At 38.1% G+C, this 25,120-nt stretch overlaps 1 protein-coding gene across 3 annotated transcripts in view; it reads left to right on the top strand.

The window, feature by feature from the left end:
- The window catches only part of FRMD6 (FERM domain containing 6), a 79,101-nt gene that overhangs the window by 34,211 nt on the left and 19,770 nt on the right, over positions 1-25,120 (top strand). Inside the window, exons 2-7 of one of the 3 annotated variants that reach the window (XM_027571263.2) lie at positions 7,716-7,959; positions 12,921-13,011; positions 16,150-16,229; positions 17,446-17,522; positions 19,697-19,883; positions 23,048-23,203. In XM_027571263.2, coding sequence (XP_027427064.1) covers positions 7,861-7,959; positions 12,921-13,011; positions 16,150-16,229; positions 17,446-17,522; positions 19,697-19,883; positions 23,048-23,203 — 690 coding nt within the window. In that variant the 5' untranslated portion in view covers positions 7,716-7,860. Of the gene's footprint in view, positions 1-7,715; positions 7,960-12,920; positions 13,012-16,149; positions 16,254-17,445; positions 17,523-19,696; positions 19,884-23,047; positions 23,204-25,120 lie in introns of all 3 variants that reach the window. The other 2 variants (XM_027571262.2, XM_027571264.2) reach the window with 2 other exon arrangements.

Raw genomic sequence — 25,120 nt, 5'->3', positions numbered from 1 at the left:
GCCGCATCAGTTGACTCTGCCTTTCATGAACAGTTTCTCTGTCTCATGTGTTGCTGTTTGATAGCATTTTACCTGCAGTAGAACTTCCTTCAAAAGTAGCTTCAATACTCAAACCCTTCTGCTGCTTCATCGGCTAAACTTATGATGTATTCTAAATACTTTGTTGTCATTTCCACAGTCTTCATGACATCTTCACCAGGAGTAGGTTACATCTCAAGAAATCACTTTCTTCGCTCATCTATAAGAGAAGCGACTCCTCATTCATTCAGGTTTTATCCTGAGATTGTAGCAATTCAGTCCCATCTTCAGGCTCCACTTCTAATTCTAGTTCTCTCACTGTTTCCACCACATCTGCAGTTACTTCCTCCTCTGAAGTCTTGAACCCTCAAAGTCATCCATGAGGGTTGGAATCCATGACTTCCAAACTCCTGTTCATGTTGATATGTTGACCTTTTCCCATGAATCATGATGTTCTTAATGGCATCTAGAATGGTAACTCTAGGTTTTCAATTGACTTTGCCCGGATCCATCAGAGGAATCGCTACCCATGGCAGCTATAGCCTTATGGAAAGTATTTCTTAAATAAAACTAGAAGGTCAAGATGACTCCTTGATCCATCGGCTTCAGGAAGGATGTTGTGTTAGCAGGCTTGAAAACGACATTAATCTCAGTGTCCATCTCCATCAGAACTCTTGGGTGACCAGGTGCATTGTCAATAAGCAGTCCTATTTTGAAAGGAATCTTTTCCTGAGTGGTAGGTCTCCATAGTGGACCGAAAATACCCAATAAACCATGTTGTAAACAGATGGGCTGTCGTCCAGGCTTTGTTGTTCCATTTACAGAGCACAGGCAGAGTAGAGTTAGCATTATTCTTAAGGGCCCTAGGAGTCTCAGAATGGTAAATGAGTATTAGCTTCAACTTCCAAGTCACCAGCTGCCTTAGCACCTAGCAAGACAGTCAGCCTGTCCTTTAAAGACTTCTCCTCTCTAGTCATGAAATTTTTAGATGGCATCTTCTGACAGAAGGCTGTTTCACCTACATTGAAAATCTGTTGTTTATAATCTTCATTTATTATCTCATCTACATCTTCTGGATAACTTGCTGCAGCTTCTACATCAGCACTTGCTGCTTCATCTTGCACTCTTATGTTATTGGGATGGCTTCTTTCTTTAAACCTCATGAACCAACCTCTACTAGCTTCATACATTTCTTCTGAAGCTTCCTCAACTCTTTCAGCCTTCCTAGAATTGAAGAGAGTTAGGGCCTTGCTCTGGATTACTCTGGCTTAAGCGAATGCTGTGGCTGATTTGATCTATCCAGACTGCTAAGTAAAGCTGTTCTGCTTTTTTATCATTTGTGTGTTCACTGAAATGGCACTTTTCCTTCAAGAATTTTTCCTTTGCATTCACAATTTGGCTGAGTGGTGCAAGAGGCCTAGCTTTTGGCCCATCTTGGCTTTTGCATTGCCTTCCTTACTAAGCTTAATCATTTCTAGCTTTTGATTTAAAGTGGAAGACATGCAACTCTTCCTTTCACATGAATGCTTAGAGACCTTAGGGTTATTAATTGTTCTTATTCCAATATCATTGTTTCGCAGAGAATAGGGAGGCAAGGGAGACAGGGAACGGCTGGTTGGTGGAGCAGTCAGAGCACCCACATTGATTAAGTTCATTCTCTTACATGGGCACCTCAAAACAATTATAATAGTAACATTAAAGGTCACTGATCATAGATCACCATTACAAATATAATAATAATGAAAAAGTTGAAATATTGTGAGAATTACCAAATGTGAAACAGAGAACACAAAGTTAGCAAATGCTGTTGGAAAATGTTGCCAGCAGGCTTTCCACAAACCTTAAATTTGTAAAAAAACAACAGACAGGGAGGGGGGTAGGGGGATGGGTTAGCCTGGTGATGGGTATTGAGGAGGGCACGTTCTGCATGGAGCACTGGGTGTTATGAACAGACAATGAATCATGGAACACTGCACCAAAAACTAATGATGTAATATATGGTGATTAACATAACAATAAAAAAATTTAAAAAAAAAAAACAACAGACAAATAACCCCCCCCCTTCACATTATCTGTGAAGTGCAATAAAGCAAAGTTCAATAAAACAAGATATGCCTATATTTTAAAAAAACAGGTGGATTGTAAAAAGTAATGACTCTAAGGAAACTTGTTCTCAATAGTTGGTTCTCAGCAGTGGGTGATTTTACCCCAAGGGGGCATTTGACAATATCCAAAGAAATTTTGGGTTGTCACAACTGGGACATGGGGGGATTCTCCTGGCATCTAGTAGGTAGAGGCCAGGAATACTGCTGAACATCCCACAATGCACAGGATGTCCCACACTGCAAAGGATATTTAACCCATAATGTCAGGAATGCCAAGGTTAAGAAACCCTGCTGTAGGATCTTCCTTGTCCAAAGACATGTATGTAGTAAGTGAAACAACCCACACTTCATGAACAAGCCTGCCACTGGAGATGAAAAGAAATGTGAGTTGGGGAAATAGACAAGAAAGATAACTATAAGCTACTGAACTGTTAGAGATAGTGCTTTGAAATAACAGACAAAGAGCATTTACACAAATGAGTTATCCATGAGGCAGAACTTCTAACCGAACATGAGTTAGTCACGGGGCAAGCCCAGATTCAAGGGAAGGGGAAATAGATCCCATCTCTTAAGGGGAAGCATGGCAAAGAGTTTACAGTTTTCTTTAATACACTGTAAGTGCTTAACAGTAGCACCTGGCACATAGTAAGTATGTACTAAATGTTAGCTATAATTAGTCCTCTTATTCTGCCTTTTCTTAACAGTAGGTAAACCTTAGCATTTTCTGTTCCCTCTATTTGGAAAACTTCCCTGGGATGGATGGATCAATGGAAGGAAGGAAGGGAGGGGGAGGGAGGGAGGAAAGGAAATGACATCCCTCTCTTAATTCTGTTATCAGCTCAAATAGCAACTTATAAGAGATGCTTCCTCTGATTACCCTGTATGAAATAGCATCTACACCACCACTTTATCTCCATCAACTCTCTCATCTACTCTGGGTTTATTTTTCTTCACAGTACATATCACCATCTACATTATATATTTATTGTCTCTCTGTGCTTTGTTCAGTGTTATATGCTCCATGCCTACAACAACACTTAGTACATTGTAGGTGTTTAATGTATATACATGGAATGAATGAATGAATGAATGAGGAAAAAAAAACCAAGGCATTTTACCAAAGGCATTTTGATACCACTTTTAGGAATACCATACATTAAAAGACTATATACTGTTTATTCCATAATGATATAAGCCACAGTATTCATCTGTTTCATGCTGTCAGCTGTTAAGTCTTCCCATGAGAGTCGCCCATCAGAATACATGTGTTCTTGGGAAGCAGGGACAATATCATTATCTTAAGTTTCTTGGCAAAGGTATGTCCCTAACTAGATTCTGAGCTCAAGGGTGTAGGAGCACATCTTTTATTGCTTTTGTATCCTGCTTTTTAGCAAATAAATATAATAGTACTGTGTGTATAGCACAAGCTTCCTACATGTATAATTAAATTAAAAGTTAGGCTCTCTGTGATCCAGTTTTCCAAGATAAATTTTGATCTTGTTTTTGTTAGGTAATAAAGACACCTTGTTGACTGTTGAAATACGGCTATTAACCATGATTGCCTTATAGAATTCATCATATCGCAGCACCACCTTTTCATTTTAAGGGTGACAATCTCAGAATTGAGACTCCTTTGCCTCCATTCAAAATGAGATTATATCATGTGTTGGAGATTTCTGGCAACCTCGTTCTTTTTTTTTTATATAAACTTTTTTATTTTAGAATATGTTCAGATATATAGGACTTGCAAAGAGAATAGGAGTTCCTAGATACCCCACATGTACCCACTTTCCCCTATTGTTAACATCTTACATGAGGGTGCTACATTTGTCACAACAGATAACCAGTATTGATACGTTACAATAAACTGAAGTTCATACTTTCATTCAGGGGTGACCCAGTTTAAAGGTTAATTCCAATAATTTCTAAAAAATGAAAACTGATATTCAGTGTACACACATCAGATGGTGGCTTCCTGATTCTTAAAAGAAACAAATTAACTTTTTTTAAACAGATTTTTTTTTAAAGATTTTATTTATTTATTAGAGAGAGAGAGAGAGACAGCTAGAGAGGGAACACAAGCAGGCAGAGTGGGAGAGGGAGAAGCAGGCTCCTGGCTGAGCAGGGAGCCCGATGCGGGGCTTGATCCCAGGACTCTGGGATCATGACCTGAGCCGAAGGCAGACGCTTAACGACTGAGCCACCCAGGCACCCCAAGAAACAAAGTAACTTTTAACCAATGGGGCTTATCAGGAAAAAAGCAGGGACAATATCATTATCTTAAGTTATATTATAAGACTTATAATAATGTAGGTTTAAAATTCAATTAGGGGGAGGGACACCTGGGTGACTCAGTCGTTGAGCGTCTGCCTTCTGCTCAGGTCATGATCCCAGGGTCCTGGGATCGAGTCCCGCGTCGGGCTCCCTGCTCTGTGGGAAGCCTGCTTCTCCCTCTCCCACTCCCCCTGCTTGTGTCCCTTTCTCGCTGTATCTCTCTCTGTCAAATAAATAAATAAAATCTTTAAAAAAAATTTTCAAGCGGGGGAATCTTATATTTTATTTGTAAGTTGGATATTAATAAAGATGACAGGATAGAGTTTGATCATTATTAAAGCTGTTTTGTTGTTTGCCCAGAAAATATTCTACAGCATGGTGTGTTCTTCATAAATATCCTAAAAGCAATAATCTATCCCAAGATCCCTAGACAGAAAAGGGCTGCCGTGGAGTAGGAAACGTGCTCTCCTGCGGCTGAGTCGGGACTCAGCTAAGGACACAGCATAGGTGGCCAGTAGCTCAGAGGTGAATTTCTACAATTCAGATTGGTATAAATTTAGTCTGATTCTTTTCCCCAGGACTGTCCAGTGTATGATTAAATTTTATACTGGAGCATTTTAGAGATCATAGGCATTTTGTTATTTCGCCAGAACCTTTTAATCAGCTTTCATGCAGTCCTGGGTGAAGTAAAAACTTCATCCTCTCTCTCCCTCAGGACTTTTTAGTTTGCCATCCTCAAATCAGAAAAGGCAGCAAAGGGGCAGCACTGCTTCTTAAAGACTCTGCTTTTTATGAAATTTTCTTTAATAATCTTACTCCAGTCTTCTGCATTATCTGAATCATAAAATAAGTAAAAATTGTACTCAAATGAAATTTGAAAATTATCTTAATGAAGCTCTGGAAACATCTCAAACCTCAGAAGGTATTTTTTCCTTAGTTTATTTTTTTTAATTATAGAAAGTAGGTCAGTAGAAATACCCCCCTTTAATTGGTTTAATTAGGAATGGAAAATTATAGGAGTAACTCAGTTTGAAGTGTATATTTAAATAAGAATTACACTGGGATTAATATCATTTTAGGTTTTGAATTTAAATAAGATGCATTTAATTGTAGCTTGTAATTTATTCTTGAAAAGATTTTAATAGAGAGGAGGCCTAAGTGTTGGAATAGAGCAATACATAGGAAAAAAATCTGCCATTAAAGATTTGACAAGGAAATTGCTTTACAACCATAATTCTCAAATGGTATGTTTAAGAATTTATTCTACAGGACCTTGATAGATAGGGCTTAGAGGAGAGGGAAACTATTCAGTGACCAAGTAAGTTTGAGAAATACTAAGTTAAACAAATTTAAGAAATTGCCTGCAGGACTCTTCAGAGCCTTTAATATTGAGGATTTTTTTTTTCAGTTATAGTGATGATGCCTTTTACATATGTTGCTTATTCCCCATTCTATACCTCATGATGTTTTCTCAGTATATACTATGAAGGTATTACAACCAGCTGTCTGCTCAGTACCTTCCTTCTGTTAATTCAAGTGTGGTTTTTATACATGCCTATATGTCAGAAATACCTGGGAACTTTTTTAAAAGTTATTAAGATTCCTGAGCCCTGAGTTGGGCTCAGTGAGTAGAAATGCCACTGAAATGGCACAGTAGAAATGTGCTCGGGATTCTGTATTTATCACAGACACCCAGGTGATTCTGAGGCAGCCAACATCAGTCTTACAATTGGTGCTTTGGAACTGTTGAACTAAAAGTGGATTGGATATGGGGTGCACTTAGTTTGTGCTCATAGAAACATGGGCTAACCATCCCATACTGAAGATAAACTGCAGTGCTGAACTTCACTGATCCTATAGGGTGATGTGCTGGCTACTAATGTGAAACAATTGCTATGATCCTTTAAGAAAAGCAGAATGCTTCTAAGGGGCCTTTTGGCCCCCTATACTGTATATAAGATTACCATTTGTTTTTACTCAGTTTGAGTAGCTGCCTTGTGGATGGTATTTTATTCATACTTTAAAAAGAAATAATAGTTTATATATACCCCTAGTGCCATAGAAGATTATATTCTCTCCCATCTTCCTGCTGATAACAGGTGGACATTTAACCATAAGCAGATTATATCTCACTTATGCTTTGGTCTATGTGAACGCTGACGATAGCTTTTCTATTAAAACTGTGTTGTTATACTCTCTGCTTGGTAAAATCTTCTGCTCCTACAAATATAGCTGGAAAGAGACAATATAAATGCTACTGGAGAAAAATAATTACTGTTGATTTGAGAGGCAACTAGCCTTAACACATCTTGGTTGAATAGTGTTATATTAGCAATAATATATGAAACAGTAGGCACACTCATTCAAGGTAGAAAATATCCCCCATTGTTTTAAAATTATTCTCCAAAGGTTTGCCAATGCAATAAGACATGAAACAAAGGATGTGAGTATTGAAGATTGGAGATGAAAATCTTCATTACTTGCAAAAAAAAATTGTATACATTGAAAACCTGAGAGAAGTTAAAAAATAATGTGTTTAATAAACTGATTAGATATCCACAAAATCCACAGTTCTTTTGTATACAAACATGGTTGATATATACAGTTTTGTTATTTCTATGTGTTGGTTGGTGAAGTACATAGAGGTATTGTTTGCGTTGTCAGGTTAAAGGATCAGGAGAGAGAGCAGAGCCATAAAAACTCAAGAGAGAAAAAAAGTTGTAAGGAGGGCTTAACCTTGGTGAGAGAGGGAGATCAATTGAAGTGAATCCTAGAGATGCTGCTGATGGTCTAGAGATCCCTGGCTTCCTTTGGCAGAGCCATGTTGGTGAAGCAAAGGAAGTAAAAGCCAAACCACAGTGGTTGAAGAAGGAATGTAATGGAAGAGCCAAGACACTTATTTGAGTTTGTAATGGAAAAAAAGAGCAAGAGTTTGAGAATTTGTTGTTGCTGCTGTTTTGTCATTTTGTTTGTTTATTTGTGGAACCCTTCGTTATCTCCCGTGTGAGCTTGGAAACTTCCCAAAGGCAGGCTCTCTGTTTCTGTGAGCTCTGCAGTGCATAGTACTGCCTTGAATGTATGAGGCACTCCCTGGCTTTATGTTTAGTTCATGACTGTGAATGAAAGTTTGAAAACAGTTGATAGTGGGCAAAATACAGAATAAATTTCAGTGAATTCTCCTTTATTAAAACAGGCAACCCTAGCTCTGAGATGTGCTGACCCTGTGCCAACAAGAGCAGTTGTGCTGCTCATCACCCTGTCTCTCTCACCAGTCTCGCTGCCTTTATTTATGGCTGGGTTTGGGGCTTTTTTTTACAGCTATGAACCCTACGTAGGGGAACATCCTGCTGCTCTCCTGTAGGGCGAGTGATGAGGAGTGGAGTCTGGCTTTGGAGTGCTCGGAACCAGAGGAATTGCCGAGGACTCAGAGCCCAGCCCTGACCACTCGAGAGCCCACAACACAATGAACAAATTGAACTTCCATAACAATAGAGTCATGCAAGACCGCCGGAGTGTGTGTATTTTCCTTCCCAATGATGAATCTCTGAACATCATCATAAATGTAAGTAGGTACAACTTGAGAAATGTTGGAATATTCTGTTCCCAGCAGTGACCACATTCAAGTTATTACCTGGTGAAGGGTGAAAGCCTTACAGAATGAGACCATGAGTAATGTAGCAGAATTGGGGTGTTTTAAAGTTGTTCAGCACAAGTATAAACTTTGAATTATGGCTTAAGTGCAGCTGCCTTCAACATTTCTTCCCTGGGGGTAAAATTACAGAATTTTGGTTACCATATTACAGAAAAACTAACACTTTGCTATTTTATAACTTTTTACTGAAATATAAATGTTTATTAATATATAATATGAATTTGCTTTTTAAATGCTTTTGAGTTGTCACACACATGAAATGGTAATAATTGCTAGCCTCTTACTATGCATCTTGATCATTAATAGTAGCCTGAGTCTAGCCAATTTCAAGAATAGGCTGTGCACTTGAGCACTAAGCTGTGGCTTTTGGTTCTTGAGTCAGAGTTAACTGTCTTAGTCATCCGGACATTGAGGAATATGGTACTATTTTTCTTAACTTCTAAAATTGAGTTATAATCTACATACAGCAAAGTGTAGGAATCTTAAGTGTGCAGCTCAGAGAATTTTTACAAGTGTATATACCCGTGTAATCATCATCCAGCTTGAGATATGCTATATTTTCAACACCATGGAACGATCTGTTGTGACTCCGCCTAGACAGTAATCTCCACCCAAAGAGGGGTCCAGTCACTGTTTCCTCCTGTATAATTTGTTTCTGAACTTCACACAGCTGAAATTATGTGGTGTGTTCTCTTTTGTATCTGGCTTCTTTCAGTCAACATTTGGCCTGTGAAGTTCATTTATTGCTATTACATGTAACACTAATTCCTTTTCATTGTTGTGTAATATTCTGTTGTGTGCAATTTGTTTATCCATTCACTTTTGATGGATATTAGGTTGTTGTAAGTATTGGACTATTATGAACAAAACTATTTTGAGCATTTTATGTGTATACCCATGTGTATACATTTGTGGGGTTTGTTCAAGAGTGGAGTTGGGAATCATAAAGTATATCTGTGTTTAGCTTTGGTAGAGACCGCCAAACAGGTTTATGGTAATCAGAATCATGCCTGGCATTTTTCAACCCCTCTCCCTATTATCAGCTTTCATATTCTTCCTCTCACTGATTGTATTCAGATGGAATTAGGGAGAAACTTGCCTTAGTGCATGCCTTGAATTGGGTTTTTTTGCTGTATGCTACTGTATTTTTAACCCCACTGCTATATAAAAGAATATTTCTAAATATTATACTGAGTATATATGACATTTAAGTAGCGTCATTAAAAAAATTTAGACAGGAAAAGGTTCTGCTTATTACCATAATTATTTTGGTTTTATTCTGACAATCACCACAGTTTCAGTTTCTTGATTTACTAATGTAACCTCATTTTTGCTCATAGGGATTGTCTGAGCATGAAACTTACCTCTTGGATGAATTTTATCATCTGTTGGGCAGAATTTCTTTTGATTAACAAATTGTTATTCAGGGTACCCAAAGTTGTTTTTGAATATGTGAACTGATAGGCTATTATTTTTTACATTTGGTTTTTAAAAATCTAATAAAACTCAGCAGCTTTTTCAGTGTGGTCATGGGCAAAATACATTAAACTATAATTCTACTTATATAGGTGAATATGCTATTTCAGTTGTTATATACAGTTATTTTATAAAAAGATACCCACTGAATTTTTTAAAAAAATCAAAATCAAGACATACAGCCTAAGCACTTTAAGAAACTTCTCTCAGTTCCATTTATGTATTTAAACATAATCCACTGGTTGGATTGTATATCTGTGTGTTCATGTGTGCACTTATGCACACATACAAGATATGGAACAAAACCTTCCTGACCTCAGATAAGTGGAAGGAAGGACTAATCTGTCTTCATGAGGAACACTAAGAGCTGACTACAATTTTCAAAGAAATTAATTTGTACTAAAATCTCAGCTGAGGAAGATGATTAGGAATAACACCTCTGCTACAACCATACTATGTGATTATGAGAATTGAGGATTAGCACACAGCGTCATTCCTGACACATAACATGGTAGCTGCTATTATTACTTTAATTCTTCATCAGAAATTAATTTTACATGTCTTCACTTTCCTTATTTTGCAAAATTAGTGTAACATCCCCACAGGATGGTCAGGACTAGATCATGGATTGTATAGCCATATATCATCATGATTAAGGAGGGTTTAGAGTCCCAGGGACCTCACTTGAAATCCCTACTCCTCGACATACTCTGTAGCCTTGGGCAAGTTAGGTTTTTTTTGCTTCCGTTTCCTCATGTATAAAGTAGAGATAATCTTCCTCTCCTCATTAGGGTCATTGTGAGGATTTAAAGATAAAACATGAGTAAACTGCTAATTGTAGTGCCTGGCAGCTGGGAATTGCTCGGTAAGTGAGCACTTAATAGAGTAACACTCGTTTTAATTTCTTTGACCTGTTTGTTCATTTCATTAGGGAGCTCTGTTAATGAAGCTCAAATGGAGAATCTGAACTCCCTCTAGGCCTATAAGATTTTCTTATTCCAGGGCACATAGACTCCCCTGCCATGTCCACACTCCTCTCTAGCAAGCTCTTGAACAAAGGAGGGAGAAGGGACCGAGTTAAGTAGTATGGAGACCCCTCATTGCTAGAAAACCGATTCAGGGCTGCCAAAGGTCTTTTTTCTACAGTGTTACCTTTGTATTCATAAAATTGCAATTGATGTTTGTAGTGTTGTAGTCTAACAAATTAATGGTAGCAAAAACAGTTTTATTAATGGTCTCATTTTTTCATCATTTCTAAATATTTTTTAAACAAAGATAGTTTATTCCTTGACATGTGTAGTTGATATGATAGAATGTTGTCTTTCTGCATGTGGGGTAAACTTAGTGTTTTGATCATCCTCGTTTCTCCATAAGTTTGAACTAGTAGGGGATGTTTTAAATGATTTTAATCATCAGGTAAATATTAAATGTGGAAACTTGGTAAATTTTGACAATAAAATTATGGTAAATGTACACAAAACTTTTGAGTAATATAAATGGTGGCCAAGAGTTTATACCTGTTCACTAAGACCAAAGTGAACAATTCTTTTTTTTGGAATATATTTTAAGCACACTTAATCAAAAACAATGACATTTATTTATTTATTTTAAAGATTTATTTATTTATTTTAGAGAGGGCATGAGCAGGGTGAGGGGCAGAAGGAGAGGGAGAGAATCTCAAGCAGGCTTCCCACTGAGTGTGGAGCCTGACATAGGACTCGAACTCAGGACCCAGGATCATGATGTGAGCTGAAACCAAGAGTCAGACACTGAACCGACTGAGCCACCCAGGCGCCCCAACCATGACATTTAGGATCAAATGATGTTTTTATTAGAAAGTTCCATATGAAGTATATTTTTAGATAATACTTTAATTCTTAATACCTCATACTCTATAGCACTTTTTATTTTTTTTTTATTTTTTTATTTTTTTTTTTTTAAAGATTTTATTTATTTATTTGACAGAGAGAGACAGGGAGAGCAGGAACACAAGCAGGGGGAGTGGGAGAGGGAGAAGCAGGCTTCCCGCTGAGCGGGGAGCCCGATGTGGGACTCGATCCCAGGACCCTGGGATCATGACCTGAGCCGAAGGCAGATGCTTAACGACTGAGCCACCCAGGCGCCCTCTATAGCACTTTTTAAAGCTCCATTGCTCCTGAAGATTAAAGAACTTGAAAAATTTCACAATTAGCTAAAATGCAGCCTTAAAGACTCATAATATGCAAATACAAATAACTCAAGCTTCTTTTCACAGCAGGTTAAGACTTCAGAGCCACAGCCTTACTTAATTACGGTTTTATTTTTTATTTATGTTTTTAAAGGCAACTTCTTTTTTTTTAAGATTTTATTTATTTATTTGACAGAGAGTGTGCACACACAAGCAGGGGGAGGGGCAGAGGGAGAAGCAGACCCCCTGCTGAGCAGGGAGCCCTTAATTACAGTTTTAAATAAGAACACTGCTTACTTGATAGTTGTTACAGAGTTTTATCAGTAGGCTCCAAATACTTGATTTAAACTAGCAGAACAATAATAAGTATGGAGGAAATGTACAGCATTATATGATTAGCAGTTAGACAAAGTTACAACATGCTTTGCTTTATATATAGTTTGTGGTTTGGAATTTTTCTGTTAACTTTTTATCACATTTTATCCCAAGAGCTTTGTTTATGACATTTAAAAATACAGTCAAAACTAAGGATTAAAGGTGCTGTAGCTGGTATGACATTTTAAGTCTCAAATTTGTAGTATATTAGCATATTAGGCCATCAAGAAGAAAACCTTCCTTGTAAAGATACTTGCCTAATTCAGGCTTTTGATAATCTGAGTAGCCTGTTTTGGATATCTTCTGAAATATTTATCATGCACCATGGTTTTAAAATAAGGCCTTGTTCATGTATTATAAGATTTATGAGTCTTGTACAAGATAGTATTGGTACCTTATTACCATTTCGTAAACATTTATATTTTGATAATCATTATTGAAACACAACACAGATTAAAGCAATTTCCATGAACCAACAGTTGTTTTGCTAGTATTGCTTGTCATTTTAAGGCGTATATTTAGGGTGCATTAAATTGCTTGTTTGTGGGGGTGCCTGAGTGGCTCAGTCAGTTAAGCGTCTGACTCTTCGTTTCCACTCGGGTCATGATCTCAGGGTCATGGGATCGAGCCCTGTGTCACACTCCCGAGTTCAGGGTGGAGTCTGCTGGAGATTCTTTCCCCATCCCTCTCCCTCCCACTCTGCTACTCCCCCCCACTTGCATATTCGATCTCTTTAAAATAAATAAAATCTTTTTAAAAATTTAAAAAAATAAATTGCCTGGTTGTGCCTCAGCGTGTGGGCTTGGTTTATTTGCTATCACAAGTTGTGTTGTTTTGTTTTTTTTCTCTACAGGTTAAAATTCTGTGTCACCAGTTGCTGGTCCAGGTGTGTGACCTACTCAGGCTAAAGGACTGTCACCTGTTTGGACTCAGTGTTATACAAAGTAGGTGTTAGTTCCGTCTCTGATAGATTTAGCCAACTATCCCTGAGGAAGTGATATTTTATAGCTGTAACTTAATTTGGGCAAATTGTGATAAGATTGTGATTATCAAAATACCCATAAGTTGGTCATTATTTTTAGTCTAGTATTCATTTTTTAATCTTAACTGATGTGTATTTCTTTTAAGATTTAGAATTTTAGGCCACATATTATAGTTTGAACTTAAAAATGGGTTCCTTTTTAGGAATCTAGATTTTGTGTTTGTTCTTTTCTGTTTTAATGAACCAAGCTTGGTTTTTGTTTCCTTGCACTCAGGGAGCAGCTGGAGCTGGGAGGAAATTATCTTGAATGTTTTTATAATTTCTTTTATAATTTTTGACATTAAAAAATTTAGGCATAAGAAAAATAACTGTTCAAGTTCTCTTACTGTTGACTATATAGTATAACAAAGTGATCTACTAATTTGCTCCCATTTTCTGTTTTTCCCTCTGCACACCTTCTCTTTTTTCCAATTAGACTATATGACATGAAGATGAGGGATCAGTTTCTTCTGTATATTTTATGTGAAGGTTTTCTGCACATAAAGGGCTCAGTATAAGTCTCTTCCCCACCTCACCCCCATAATATCTTAGAGTTAAGTTACTAGGATTTACCTGCAACCATTCCTTATAAGCTTTTTCTTTCACATCATGTTTTTAAATTTCTCTAGTCTTATGTCAAAAGATCTTTTATATCTGTGTTCAGTTTTTCAGGAATACTTTTTTTGTGAAATGTATTTATATTTTATACTTCTTTATGGATCATATTCTACTACTGGAATTGGTTTAAATTTAAAGGCTTACGACATCTTGAGAATCTGGTTAGTACCATAAAATGCTTAGATCTGCCAGGTTGGAAGGTGTATCATGATGAGCTGATAAACAAGGCCCTTTGCCACCAAAATGTGAACCATTTTCAGTTATCTTCTTAGGAGAGGCCAGAAAGCACGGAGCAGGGAGCACCTCAAGAATCAGTGAATCAACCATTTGCTCTTCAGTCTCTTCCTGTAATAGTTAAAAGCAGTAAAAACACAAATGCTTTGCTCCATCCTTCTATCAGTGCATCCCTCAGTCATTCTTTCAAGGAAGGGTCCGGGAGAAATAAATGCCCTATAGATTCTAAAAAATTTTTCTTTTATTCTAAACACAAAGTTAATTCTTTTAATTCTACAACTACAGCCAGACTGTTGATCTGTGTTCAACAAGTCAGTCTGATAAAACCAGTTTACAGCTTCCTTAAATTTCAAAATGAGAGTTTTTAAGATACCTTTTTTAAAAGAGAGATTGTAGGGTGGCAAAAGACCATTGGAAAAGGAATCAGATGACCCACTTCTAATTCTGGTTCTACCACCAGCTAGCTGTGTGGCTTTAGAAATATCACCTGACTTCTCTCGATTTCATTTTTCTCACATGTCAACTGGAAATTACTGCTTCACCTGCTTTGTCAGATTTTGATACATGCTTTTGAATTCTTAAAATATAAAGCCACGATCAAACTGTCAGATAGTAGAGATACGGTGGTAGTTTAAAAATATGTGCTATTACGCAGTGAACAGTCTCAGTTCTGTTTATTATATGGCTTCCTCAGATGGCAGCTCAAGCCAAACACAAATCATATTCAACAGGAAGGGTGTGTGGTCTTGTTCATTTCATGTTAATTGGCAGCATATGAGAGATGGGAGATAATTTAGTTGATCTGATAAGTAGATTTAAGTAGCACCCTTTTTTTGTCCCTGGGACCTCTTCCCTATCCCTTTTCAAATTGGTTGGCTTAATATGTCATTTATAAACAGAGTAGCTCTACCCTTCCTATTCTCTTACTGCTCTTTTTCAGTCAAACCCCACCCCCACCCCCAGCATTAAGTCAGGAGTGACAGTGTGGTCAGGCATGTTACCCTGGGAGTAGTCAGAGAGACACACTGCCCTTCCAGAGTGAGTACATTTTTATGCAGAGCTTTCCACGAGCATACTCCCTTAGTGATGGTTAGAGAAAAAGGAATAAACTTTAAAAAAAAAAAGGCTTAAAACTTTGGGGGCACCTAGGTGGCTCAGTCAGTTAAGCCACTGACTCTTAGTTTCAGCTCAGGTCATGATCTCATGGTTGTGGGATTGAGCCCTGTGTTGGACTGCTGCACACTCAGCAGAGAGTCTGCTTCAGATTCTCTCTCCCACCCTCCCCTTTCTGTCCGTCCGACCCTCCCCCCCCCGCTTACGCACCCTTGTGCTCTCTCTCTAAAATAAATGAATGAAATCTTTAAAAAAGAAGAAGACTTAAAACTTAGTATGGGATAGGAATGCTGAAGGCTTTTGTTGTGAAATATCTCTCTTAAAAGACTCTCTTCGGGAAATCTGAAAATTTAATATTTTTTTACCAACTTGTCTTCACATGTTTAGATAATTTTTACATGGGTTTTAACAATCATAGTTTCTGCTCATCTTAAGAACATCATCCCTTTGAGGAAACACTTTGGCATTCTTTTGTTGCGTGAGATTCTTCTCCTCATTCCACAGGATCAGTCCCAAATGCAGTGAGAGTAATGGCTTGCTATTTTATCAGGCTGTGTTATATGTGGAGAACACAGAGAAGAAATAGTCTTAAAGGCCATTGTTCACAGAGCATAGGTCAGGTGCCTCACTTGAAAACAGGCAGTTATCCTCAATGTCCCCTAATGTCTTACATAGCAGTTAGGATGCTGTTTCTTCTCTGTTTCATTATTCTGCACCTATGATGAGAGTTCTCTGTGAACTCAAGAAAAGCATGTTTCTTCTAAGAGCAAGGAAGCCCACAGTGTTGGAAGTTTGTGCACTAGGATGACCATAGAAACTAAGTAAAAACAGGAGGTGGAAGCTTAAGATTTTTTCTAAATATTACAGATTTTTAATAGTGTGTGTTCTGTATTGCAAATGCAAAATAATTCATAAAAAGTCTCATTAATGTCTAGCCAACCTTTTGTCTTTTAGTATCTTGTTGAGTTTTTGTGGTACTTTGTGAATTCAGAACACATTCACAAATCTTGAGGCTTTTTAAAAAAATCTGTTTTTGTGTATATTCTTTTCTTTTAAATCTTTTCTTATTATCTTGTCTCCTTTTTTTAATGTGCAGATAATGAACATGTCTATATGGAGTTGTCACAAAAGCTGTATAAATATTGTCCAAAAGAATGGAAGAAAGAAGCCAGCAAGGTACGACAATACGAAGTCACTTGGGTGAGATTACATTTATAAGCAAAATTATTTTGATTTTTTAAAAGGTTTATTTTAGCTATTATACATTAGAAAAATATTAAATTTTTAATTTTTAATTCACAAAAATATGAAGTAGAGCATGGGAAAGGGAAATGAATTATAAGTTCCAAAATGCCATGTTGATGAAGTGTTAATAGTTTATTGCATATAACAGTAGATTTTAGGTATCTGCTTAAATAGGGGTACCTGGGTGGCTCAGTTGGTTGAGTGTATGTCTTAGGCTCAGGTCTTGATCCCAGGGTCCAGGGAGCAGGGAGCCTGCTTCTCCCTCTGCCTGCCACTCCCTCTGCTTGTGCTCTCACCCTGTCAAATAAATAAATAAAATCTTAAAAAAAAAAAGATAATCTGCTTAAATAATGTTTGATAATAACTTTTTAGTAATTTGGAGATAATGCTTTGAAATGAAAACCATGGAAAAAATATTCCTTTTGTGGTTATATTAGCTGTCAAAACTGATGTTCTAGAAGTTATTAGTAATTTTTGAATCTACTTTTACTATACTTACCTTTGATAGTTTGTTACTTTATTGTACTGGTGGTGCTTTTATTTAGTAAACATTAATTCCATTTACATGGGAGATCATTCACAGGGAATTTACCTAGTGTTTCCAGGATCACCGTAGTAAATCAGGAATAAATCCCTAGTGTCTAATCCTAGATCCTCCAGTTTGTGTTTTAAGAATTCTTGGAATAAACGGAAGGCTACTTGAAAGCCAACTACAAAGTAAGGCACATTAAAGTCTAAATAAACAAACAGCATATTAGAATTTGGTATGTGGAATGTCAGAGGAACAAGAGAACATTTGTAATGAGGAGCAAATGGTCACCACAGGGGATAGAGCTGAGAGAGGAGCTGGATCTCAACTAGAAATTTCCACTGGTATTTATTTTTATCTTCCCTTATGTTGTCATTGGCCTTACAGTGAATGAGTATATGCTGATGCTTTATAACTTCCCAGTTTTGCATGAACTTGGTATCTATATGGGACAGTTGTCTGCCCTCTGCCAGTCACCACCGCCCCCCCCCATTAGAAATAGATAAAACCTTTCAAGATTTAAAAACTATCTTGTAAATAATGGTATTTTGTTGCTTTTGAAACCCCTTTTTGTAGTAACTAAAAATAGCTTGCTTTTTATATGTGTCTTTGTTTTAGGGTATTGATCAATTTGGACCTCCTATGATCATTCACTTCCGCGTGCAGTACTATGTGGAAAATGGCAGATTGATCAGGTATGAGAACAGGGATTCTAAACTTTTACTTTCCCGTAGCACTCACCTTCTAACATGCCAAATAAAGTCCTCATGTTTGTTTGTTTCCACCTGCTATGATATAAATTCCAAAAGAACAAGGATTAAAAAAAAAAAAAATCTTTCTGTATGCTCATGTATCCTCAGTTCCTAGAACAGAGGTTCAGTAGACAATAAATATTTGTTGAATGAATGAATGATAATGTTAGACTATTAATGAAAATGTTAACAATATCACTGCCTCTCATTTTCTATACTCCACGTTTTTGATAACAAATCAGTCAACAAAAAGGTGTTTCATTCAAGAAGGAACTAGCATTTTTGTGAAGAATAGAGAAACTAAAGGATTATATTCTTTGGTAGGGTGGGAGGTAGTAGGGCAAGCAAGCAAGAACTCTCTCCTATAAAAATGCATGGTGTTTATACAGCCTGGTTTTCTTTTCACCTTCGGGGTCATGCTTCTGTTCTTGGCAGTAGTTTTAAAGCTGAGATTACACCCAATGGAGGTATCCTGTGAGAATCTTAGATGGAGTTTGGCAAGGGCAGGTAATTGATTCTTTTTCTGGAGGTTGGTGCATGAACAGTACTATGCTCGTGATACAAACTCAGAATTTACCATCTCAGAAGCTAAGTTTATCATTTGTATAGGAGGATTCAGTGCCAGGAAACTCAGAGGTGGTTTTGTTGGCTGATAGAGAAAATGGTGAACTCTCTTTTACTTATTTACTTTTAAACTCTGAGAAACCCCATGTAAAAGAGACAAAGATACATTTGGCTAATGAGTTATATGTGAGGTTTGCTCTTAATACTTGTATTTTTGCCATATGTAATTTTAAAAGTAAAAAATATTAGCGCATAATTTTTTTAAAGGCTAAGAAACTTTTTTAGTTTTTCCGAGTTTATGTAAAATTTTTACTCAATTTACCTACTAAGTATGGAATGTGCTGAAAAGAAGCAAAATATATTATTTAGCCACTAATTAACCCCCTGGGACTAATGAATGTTTCATTCATCCATGTACTTCTTTTCCCCAGGGATGAACTAGTCCAAACACTGTGTGGTCAGCATTATAAAAAGAAGTGCTCTGAAAAATATTCTGTCCCGAGGGGGGAAAAATTACATAAATGCCTTATTTTTAAACTCTTCATACTTAAACACCATCTTAGTAGAAATCAACTCATGTTTTTATTGTCATCAGCTAATAAGCTATGAATTTCAGATAAACATTCGATCTAAAATAATAGGAAGGCAAATAAATTCCTTAAACACACACACACACACACACACACACACCCTTTTTTTTTTCTTGCATTTTTACTTTGATCACAAAGGCGTCTCATTTGCCTGTGACATTTTTTGGAACTTGACCATGTTTTCCCCCAGTCAGCACTTCTTATTCAACGTATTTAATGGGAACTATATTTATTTCTGACCTCAACAGATTGTAATGAGTGCATTATTAGTATTTCCATTTGTGAGGAGTATCATGATTGTCATAACATGTGCATATAAAACCACACCCATAAAGTAACATCCACTTAAAAAAAAGAGAGAGAGACTTAAGGCAAGCTTTTTTATTTCATTCATTCTGAGAAAGAAAAAAACAAAACTCTATAATTTTTTTTTAAATGGACATATAAACAGAAATATTTTTAAAAAGGGCCTTAGAGTATTTGTAAACAAACCAAAACAGAACGGCAAAACACGAGAGCCGGGATTGTCGCCTCAGATTTGTCCTTGCTTATGGTGTACGTGCAGCATTATTGCAGCAAAATAATTTTAATGCAGACAACAAATGCCTAGGCTTCTATACTAATCCTTGTTCAATGCAAGGTTTACCATATTGCTGTGGAATGATTCAGACCTTGTTTCCATTCTCTGAATGAATCAAATGGTATAGGCCTCAGGAAATGGTAAGTGTGCTGTTGGGTAGTCTGACTTAGAGTTCTGCCTCCCTGTGACCTGGGCAAGGCGGCAATCAGGTATTAGATACAGCCCTCCCCCCTTTTCTCCAAGGAGTTGGGGCGGGGAGGGAGGAAGAAGGAGCAGAAACAGAGGAGCTCTTGTCAGCAGATGGATAGCAGGATTTGGGTTCTGTTTACATGCCATCGGATTGTCCCATCAAATGTGAGTTCGGTTTTCTTTTCTTTTCCTAGTGACAGAGCGGCAAGATACTATTATTACTGGCACCTGAGAAAACAAGTGCTTCATTCTCAGTGTGTGCTCCGAGAAGAGGCCTATTTCCTGCTGGCCGCCTTTGCCCTGCAGGCTGATCTTGGGAACTTCAAAAGGAATAAGCACTATGGAAAGTACTTTGAGCCAGAGGCTTACTTCCCGTCCTGGGTAGGCACTGTTTTCAAATTTTAAAGTGTTTTCTCTAGCACATTTCTGGTTCATTATGCTGCTACTCGTGTTGCTTCAAGAAACGGGAACCCAGATGTTTGTGGCCAGTAAAACCTTTCATGATGCCCAAATACAAATTTAACACTTGAGAGCTCTGTACACATGGATCTCTTGATATATTTGATCTGCTCCTTCTAGTTAATGGGGAAGAGGATTGCTGTCCGTCCTAATATGGTGCATCTTGGAAGTTGACAGCCTTGTTTTGGCATTTGCATTGTCTTTACTTTCTCCTATGTTAGTCAAGCTTCATTTTCTTTCCTTTGGAGGGAGAAAAAACATGACTCTTTAAAAAGTGAGATCACTGACAACTTTTCCTGTGTTGAGAAAACAAATATAAGTAAACTCCTTGCTCTGACCTCCATCTCCTCCACTCCCAAGGGAGAAACCACGCCATGACGTCAGCAAGAAAATTTAGGTTATTCCAGCATGAACTGTCTCAGCTGTTCTTTCTCCACACAACCCTGCCCCTGTCTGTGCCCACCCTTCCTCCAGGTCTCTGCTGTCACTTGTCTCTCTCCCACATCTCCACATCGCAAGCCTCTATTCTAACTTCTTCAGTCAGAACAGACAAAGCACATTTGGCTTGCCCCACTCATCCTCAGGAAGAAAGGAAAAAGGGAAAGAAGAGCTCCCACTCTCGCCATCCCTTCTCAGTAAAGCCTCTTGAAAAAATAATGTGTATTTGATTTTTTACCTTGTTTATTTCCCAAATGAACCCCTCAGCATGCTTCCATCTTGCCTTCCTTGCCTACCACTCCACTCGTGGCACTTTCCCTAAGGTCACTGGGATTGCCAGGTCCAGTGGACACTTTCCGCTTCTTTTCTCGGCTGCATCTGACATGTAACCGCTCTCATCCTGGAGATCTCATCCAAATGAACACTTTTTGACAACCACTTACGTGCTGGCAACTCCCAAATCTGTTTCTCTCCCTCTTGACCATTAGATAGCTGTTTACCCATAGGCACCTCAAACTCAGGATGCCCCAAATCAAATTCACGTTTTCCCCACCTCCACTCTGTGTACTCTTTCCGCTGTGTTCCTGTCTCAGCTAGTGGCGCTGCCATCCCCCAGTCACCCAGAAGCTTGAGAGTCTTAGAGATCTCTCCCCATCACCCTTCTTTTTCCCTGCCCTATCCAGGCAACTGGAGCATCCTCTAACATAAAACACTTGATCACCCATCACCCAGCTTAAGAAATAAAATTCTCTTGAACTTTTTCTGTGGTTGACTTGCTAAATGTTTATCGTGTGCCGGACCCATCATCCCATCTCCCAGGTTTCAGCTCTTGTCAGGGCTCAGCAGCACTCCTGTGGGGCTTGTCTTTGCTTCAGTCTTTACAGCTTGCAGATGAGTTGATTTTGCTTCTGACTTAAACCTTCAGGGCCTCCCCTGTCACCTGCAGAGTGAAAGCCAGGCTCTCAGACATGACCGAGGAACTTCCCAGGATCTGATCTCTGCCAGTCTTTCCAGCTTCCTCTCTGGTTGTCCTGCACCTTGAATTTGATTCTCTGACAACATCCAGCAATTCCTGTGTCTCCACACGTCCTGTCGTGGTTCACACTTCTGGCCTTCCTTCTGAAGTTCCTTTAGCCAGTGAAACCCCTCTCCTTGTTTGACCTGGCGGACTCCTGTTCATCCTCCAAGACTGCTCAGCTGTAGTTCTCTCTGGGCAGACTGTCTAGCCCCCGCCTCTGGGTTCTGTCAGACCCTCGACATAGTGTTTTACATCTCCTTTTCGAATGATCTGTTTATCTTTTGCCTGCAGTAAGCTGTTTTTTTAGTATATTCTAAAGGACAGGCACAAATGTCACCTTTTCTGTTTCTTCAACATTTCACATTGAGGTGCTCCACCAAGTTTTTGTGGACTGATTGTCAGTGCTTCAGTTGTTAAAGAGAAACCACAGAAGGTGTCAAGCTTTTACATATCAGTGTTGGTGGAACCCAAATTAGCCCGTATTTCATTCCCTAGTTGTTGTCAGGTACTCACTGAATCTTAGTCCTTTAAATCCGAGCTCTCCGCCAGGGTGCCACAGCCTCCAGAGTGCTGAGATCCGAGTTTCTTTAGTGTTTGGGATCACCAAAGCCACCTACTTCAGTGCCCTTACAAATACTATTTTCTGTGTGCTCTTTGACCTGAGGAAGTTTGACAGTTGCTCACTTAGGTGATCTCCATGTAAAAGGAGTCTAGAAGGAAAAATTTAACTTTGAGTTCTCAGCAGAACATCTTAAATGGCCAGTAATTGATCACGTTTCCTTCAGTAGGAAGAAACACAATGTCAGTATCTATAAAAACATTTTTGAACTAAAAATTCTTTAATTTTTTTTATTCTGATGATTTTAAGCACTACTCTTTTTGCTCTCGCATAATTCTTTCCTTATTTTATAATCCTCATGAAATCAGCTGAGACTTTGAACTAATCAGCACCTTTCTCTTAGCCTGCAGCTAGGTGATGGCTACTATATATTTTGGGCATTGAAAGGCTCAGGCTACTGTCCCATGAAAACCTGAGCCATGGTGAATTGCAATAAATGCTTGAATGAAATTGTTTTCTCACAAGTATTCAGATAGACTGTTCATATCAGCCTTTTATGCAAAAACCAAAAATGTTTCAGAGAATTCCTCCCAGTCCCCTGCCTTCTTTGGATTAACATTTAGAACCTCCCACTCTGTGGCTGTAATTTTAGAAGAGTTAAGTAGGATCCAGAACCTGAAGATGTGTTGACAGTCAGTGTATTGCATGGTACCAATCATTTTGCAAGTATAAACAGTGATGTGTACAAAATTTTGCAAGTTCGCATGGTTTTTTTTTTTTTCTTGGTGAGTTTAAAGCCAAGAGAACATATTTTTCTCATTTCTTGTGATTTTTCTTCTCACATATGCAGTACTACAGCTAAATTGATTTTGTAGCTTATAGTATTAGCTGATTCAGCCTAGTAACATACCAGATGGTGAAAACAGAATAAAAGTGGGAAATTTCCTACTGGAAATTAGCCAGTTTACGTGGCCTCTTTCAGGTTCTTGTCCTTTCATCATTTTGGGGATGAGGGTAGAACTTCCATCCCTCCAACAAATGTTGCATTGCATACCCATTGTGTCCCAACAGGTTGTTTCCAAGAGAGGGAAGGACTACATCCTGAAGCACATTCCAAACATGCACAAAGATCAGTTTGCACTGACAGCTTCCGAGGCTCATCTTAAATACATCAAAGAGGCCGTCCGGCTGGATGATGTTGCCGTGCATTACTACAGATTGTATAAGGTACAAAACTGTAGTGTGTCTGCAGCTTCTGAGGAAAAAATACCTTCTCAATTACAAGAAGCTTTTATTAAAATTTGTCATTTCATTTTTTAATGGGATTTTTATTTTTAATTTTTTTTTTAAGATCTTTTTGAGAGAGAGCAAGAGCGCACAGGTGCACAGGCATGGTGGGGAGGGGCAGAGGGAGAGGGGGAGAGAGAATCCTGAACAGATTCCACCCTGAGCGTGGAGCCCTACACGGGGCTCAGTTTCATGACCCTGAGATCACAGCCTGAGCTGAAACCAAGAGTCGGACACTTAAGCGACTGTGCCACCCAGGTGCCCCATTAAAGGGCTTTAAAAAAAGAAAAAAAAAGTTTCATGTGAACTGTTATCATAGGTTAGTCTTGGAGTTGTTGATGCTTTTCCTCAGGCCTGGGAACACGATGGAATCTTTCTGTAATGGTTCTAATATTGAGATAACAAGTGGCTTCAGATTGTGAATCTAGCTTTTCAGTGATTATAAAATAGTTATTTTTCTCTTTTCCAAATCTGCATGTCTGTCTTGGGGACTAACATTTGCAATTTGTTTGATCAGTAATTTTTAATATTCCTCAAAGTGAAGCCATACGTGCATTGTATCCATTAATAAGAAGAACCACCACAACAGCTAATGATTATTGAGTATTATTTCCATGGGGCACACTTGATTTTCTTTTTTAAATTCTCACAATTCTGTAAGATAGAAACTGTGATATTCATTTTACAGATGAGGAAACAGACCAAAGAGCATGAAACTAGCAAGTGGCAGAGCCAGAATTCAACCCAGGTCTGCCTGACTATATGGATAAAAAGTGTTTAAAACAGTGCCCAGCACATGTTAGGCATGATGTTCGGCTGTTAGCGTTATCACTGTTACTGTTATGCTCCTTATTACTATAATACACTTTGTGGTAAGATTAACATAACTGGACCATTGGAGGCTGGACTATAGTTTGGCTGTGTTACTAGGAAATCTTCCTGGCTGGTTCAGAAAACTTAATAAGGTACCAAAGAATGGTATTTTTTTTTTTCTCACTTCCATGTGCAAGAGATGCATTGTTAATGTCCTGTCATCCTTGAGAGGCATACTTGAGTTCCATAGGAGCTCTTTGGCCAAATTCCTGAAGGACTGAATTGTTATTTCTTTTTTTCCTTAAGAGATTTCATTTGTGACACCTCAGTTTATATGAGAAAATGCAAGTAAATGACATTTGACGATCGTTTGTATTTTAAAAATGTACTGGAAGCATGAATGGTGTATAAGAAAGAGTGTGGCTTTAGAGTCAGATATTAGAAACCCTGCATCACCACTATTATGGGATCCTGGGCAAATATAACTATAATCCTGGACCATCTATGAAGTGGGAAGGATTTTTTTTTTTTTTTTTAAAGATTTTATTTATTTGACAGAGCACAAGCAGAGGGAGAGAGAGGGAGAAGCAGGCTCCCTGCTGAGCAAGGAGCCCGATGTGGGACTCGATCCCAGGACCTTGGGATCATGACCCGGGCCGAAGGCAGCCACTTAACTGACTGAGCCACCCAGGCATCCCAGAAGTGGGAAGGATTCTATACAATTCACAAGTTTGGGAAAATTCTGTGAGATGGTGAATCCGAAATGACCAGGTGGAATGTCTGGCACATTAATCGGTGCTTAGTAAATATCAGCTGCTTCTTATTTGATAGTAAAACAGTATTTTAAAGAATCCTGTTAAGAATCTTTTAGTAAATTATCCCCAGTTTATCTTTCGTGTACAAATTAATCTTTTATTTGCTTACAGTGTCGTACTTCTGCATGGCATAGAAAATGACCCTCTTACCTGCTTAAAACAAGATAATAATAATGTAACTGAATGAAGTGAGGAAACAGATACTGGGCAGAGTTTTCATTCTTTACAG

Source organism: Zalophus californianus, chromosome 6 (genome assembly GCF_009762305.2).
Source record: "Zalophus californianus isolate mZalCal1 chromosome 6, mZalCal1.pri.v2, whole genome shotgun sequence".
NCBI lineage: Eukaryota > Metazoa > Chordata > Mammalia > Carnivora > Otariidae > Zalophus > Zalophus californianus.
The sequence above is the reverse complement of the archived record's forward strand: the minus strand, read 5'-3'. Positions and strand labels throughout refer to the sequence as shown.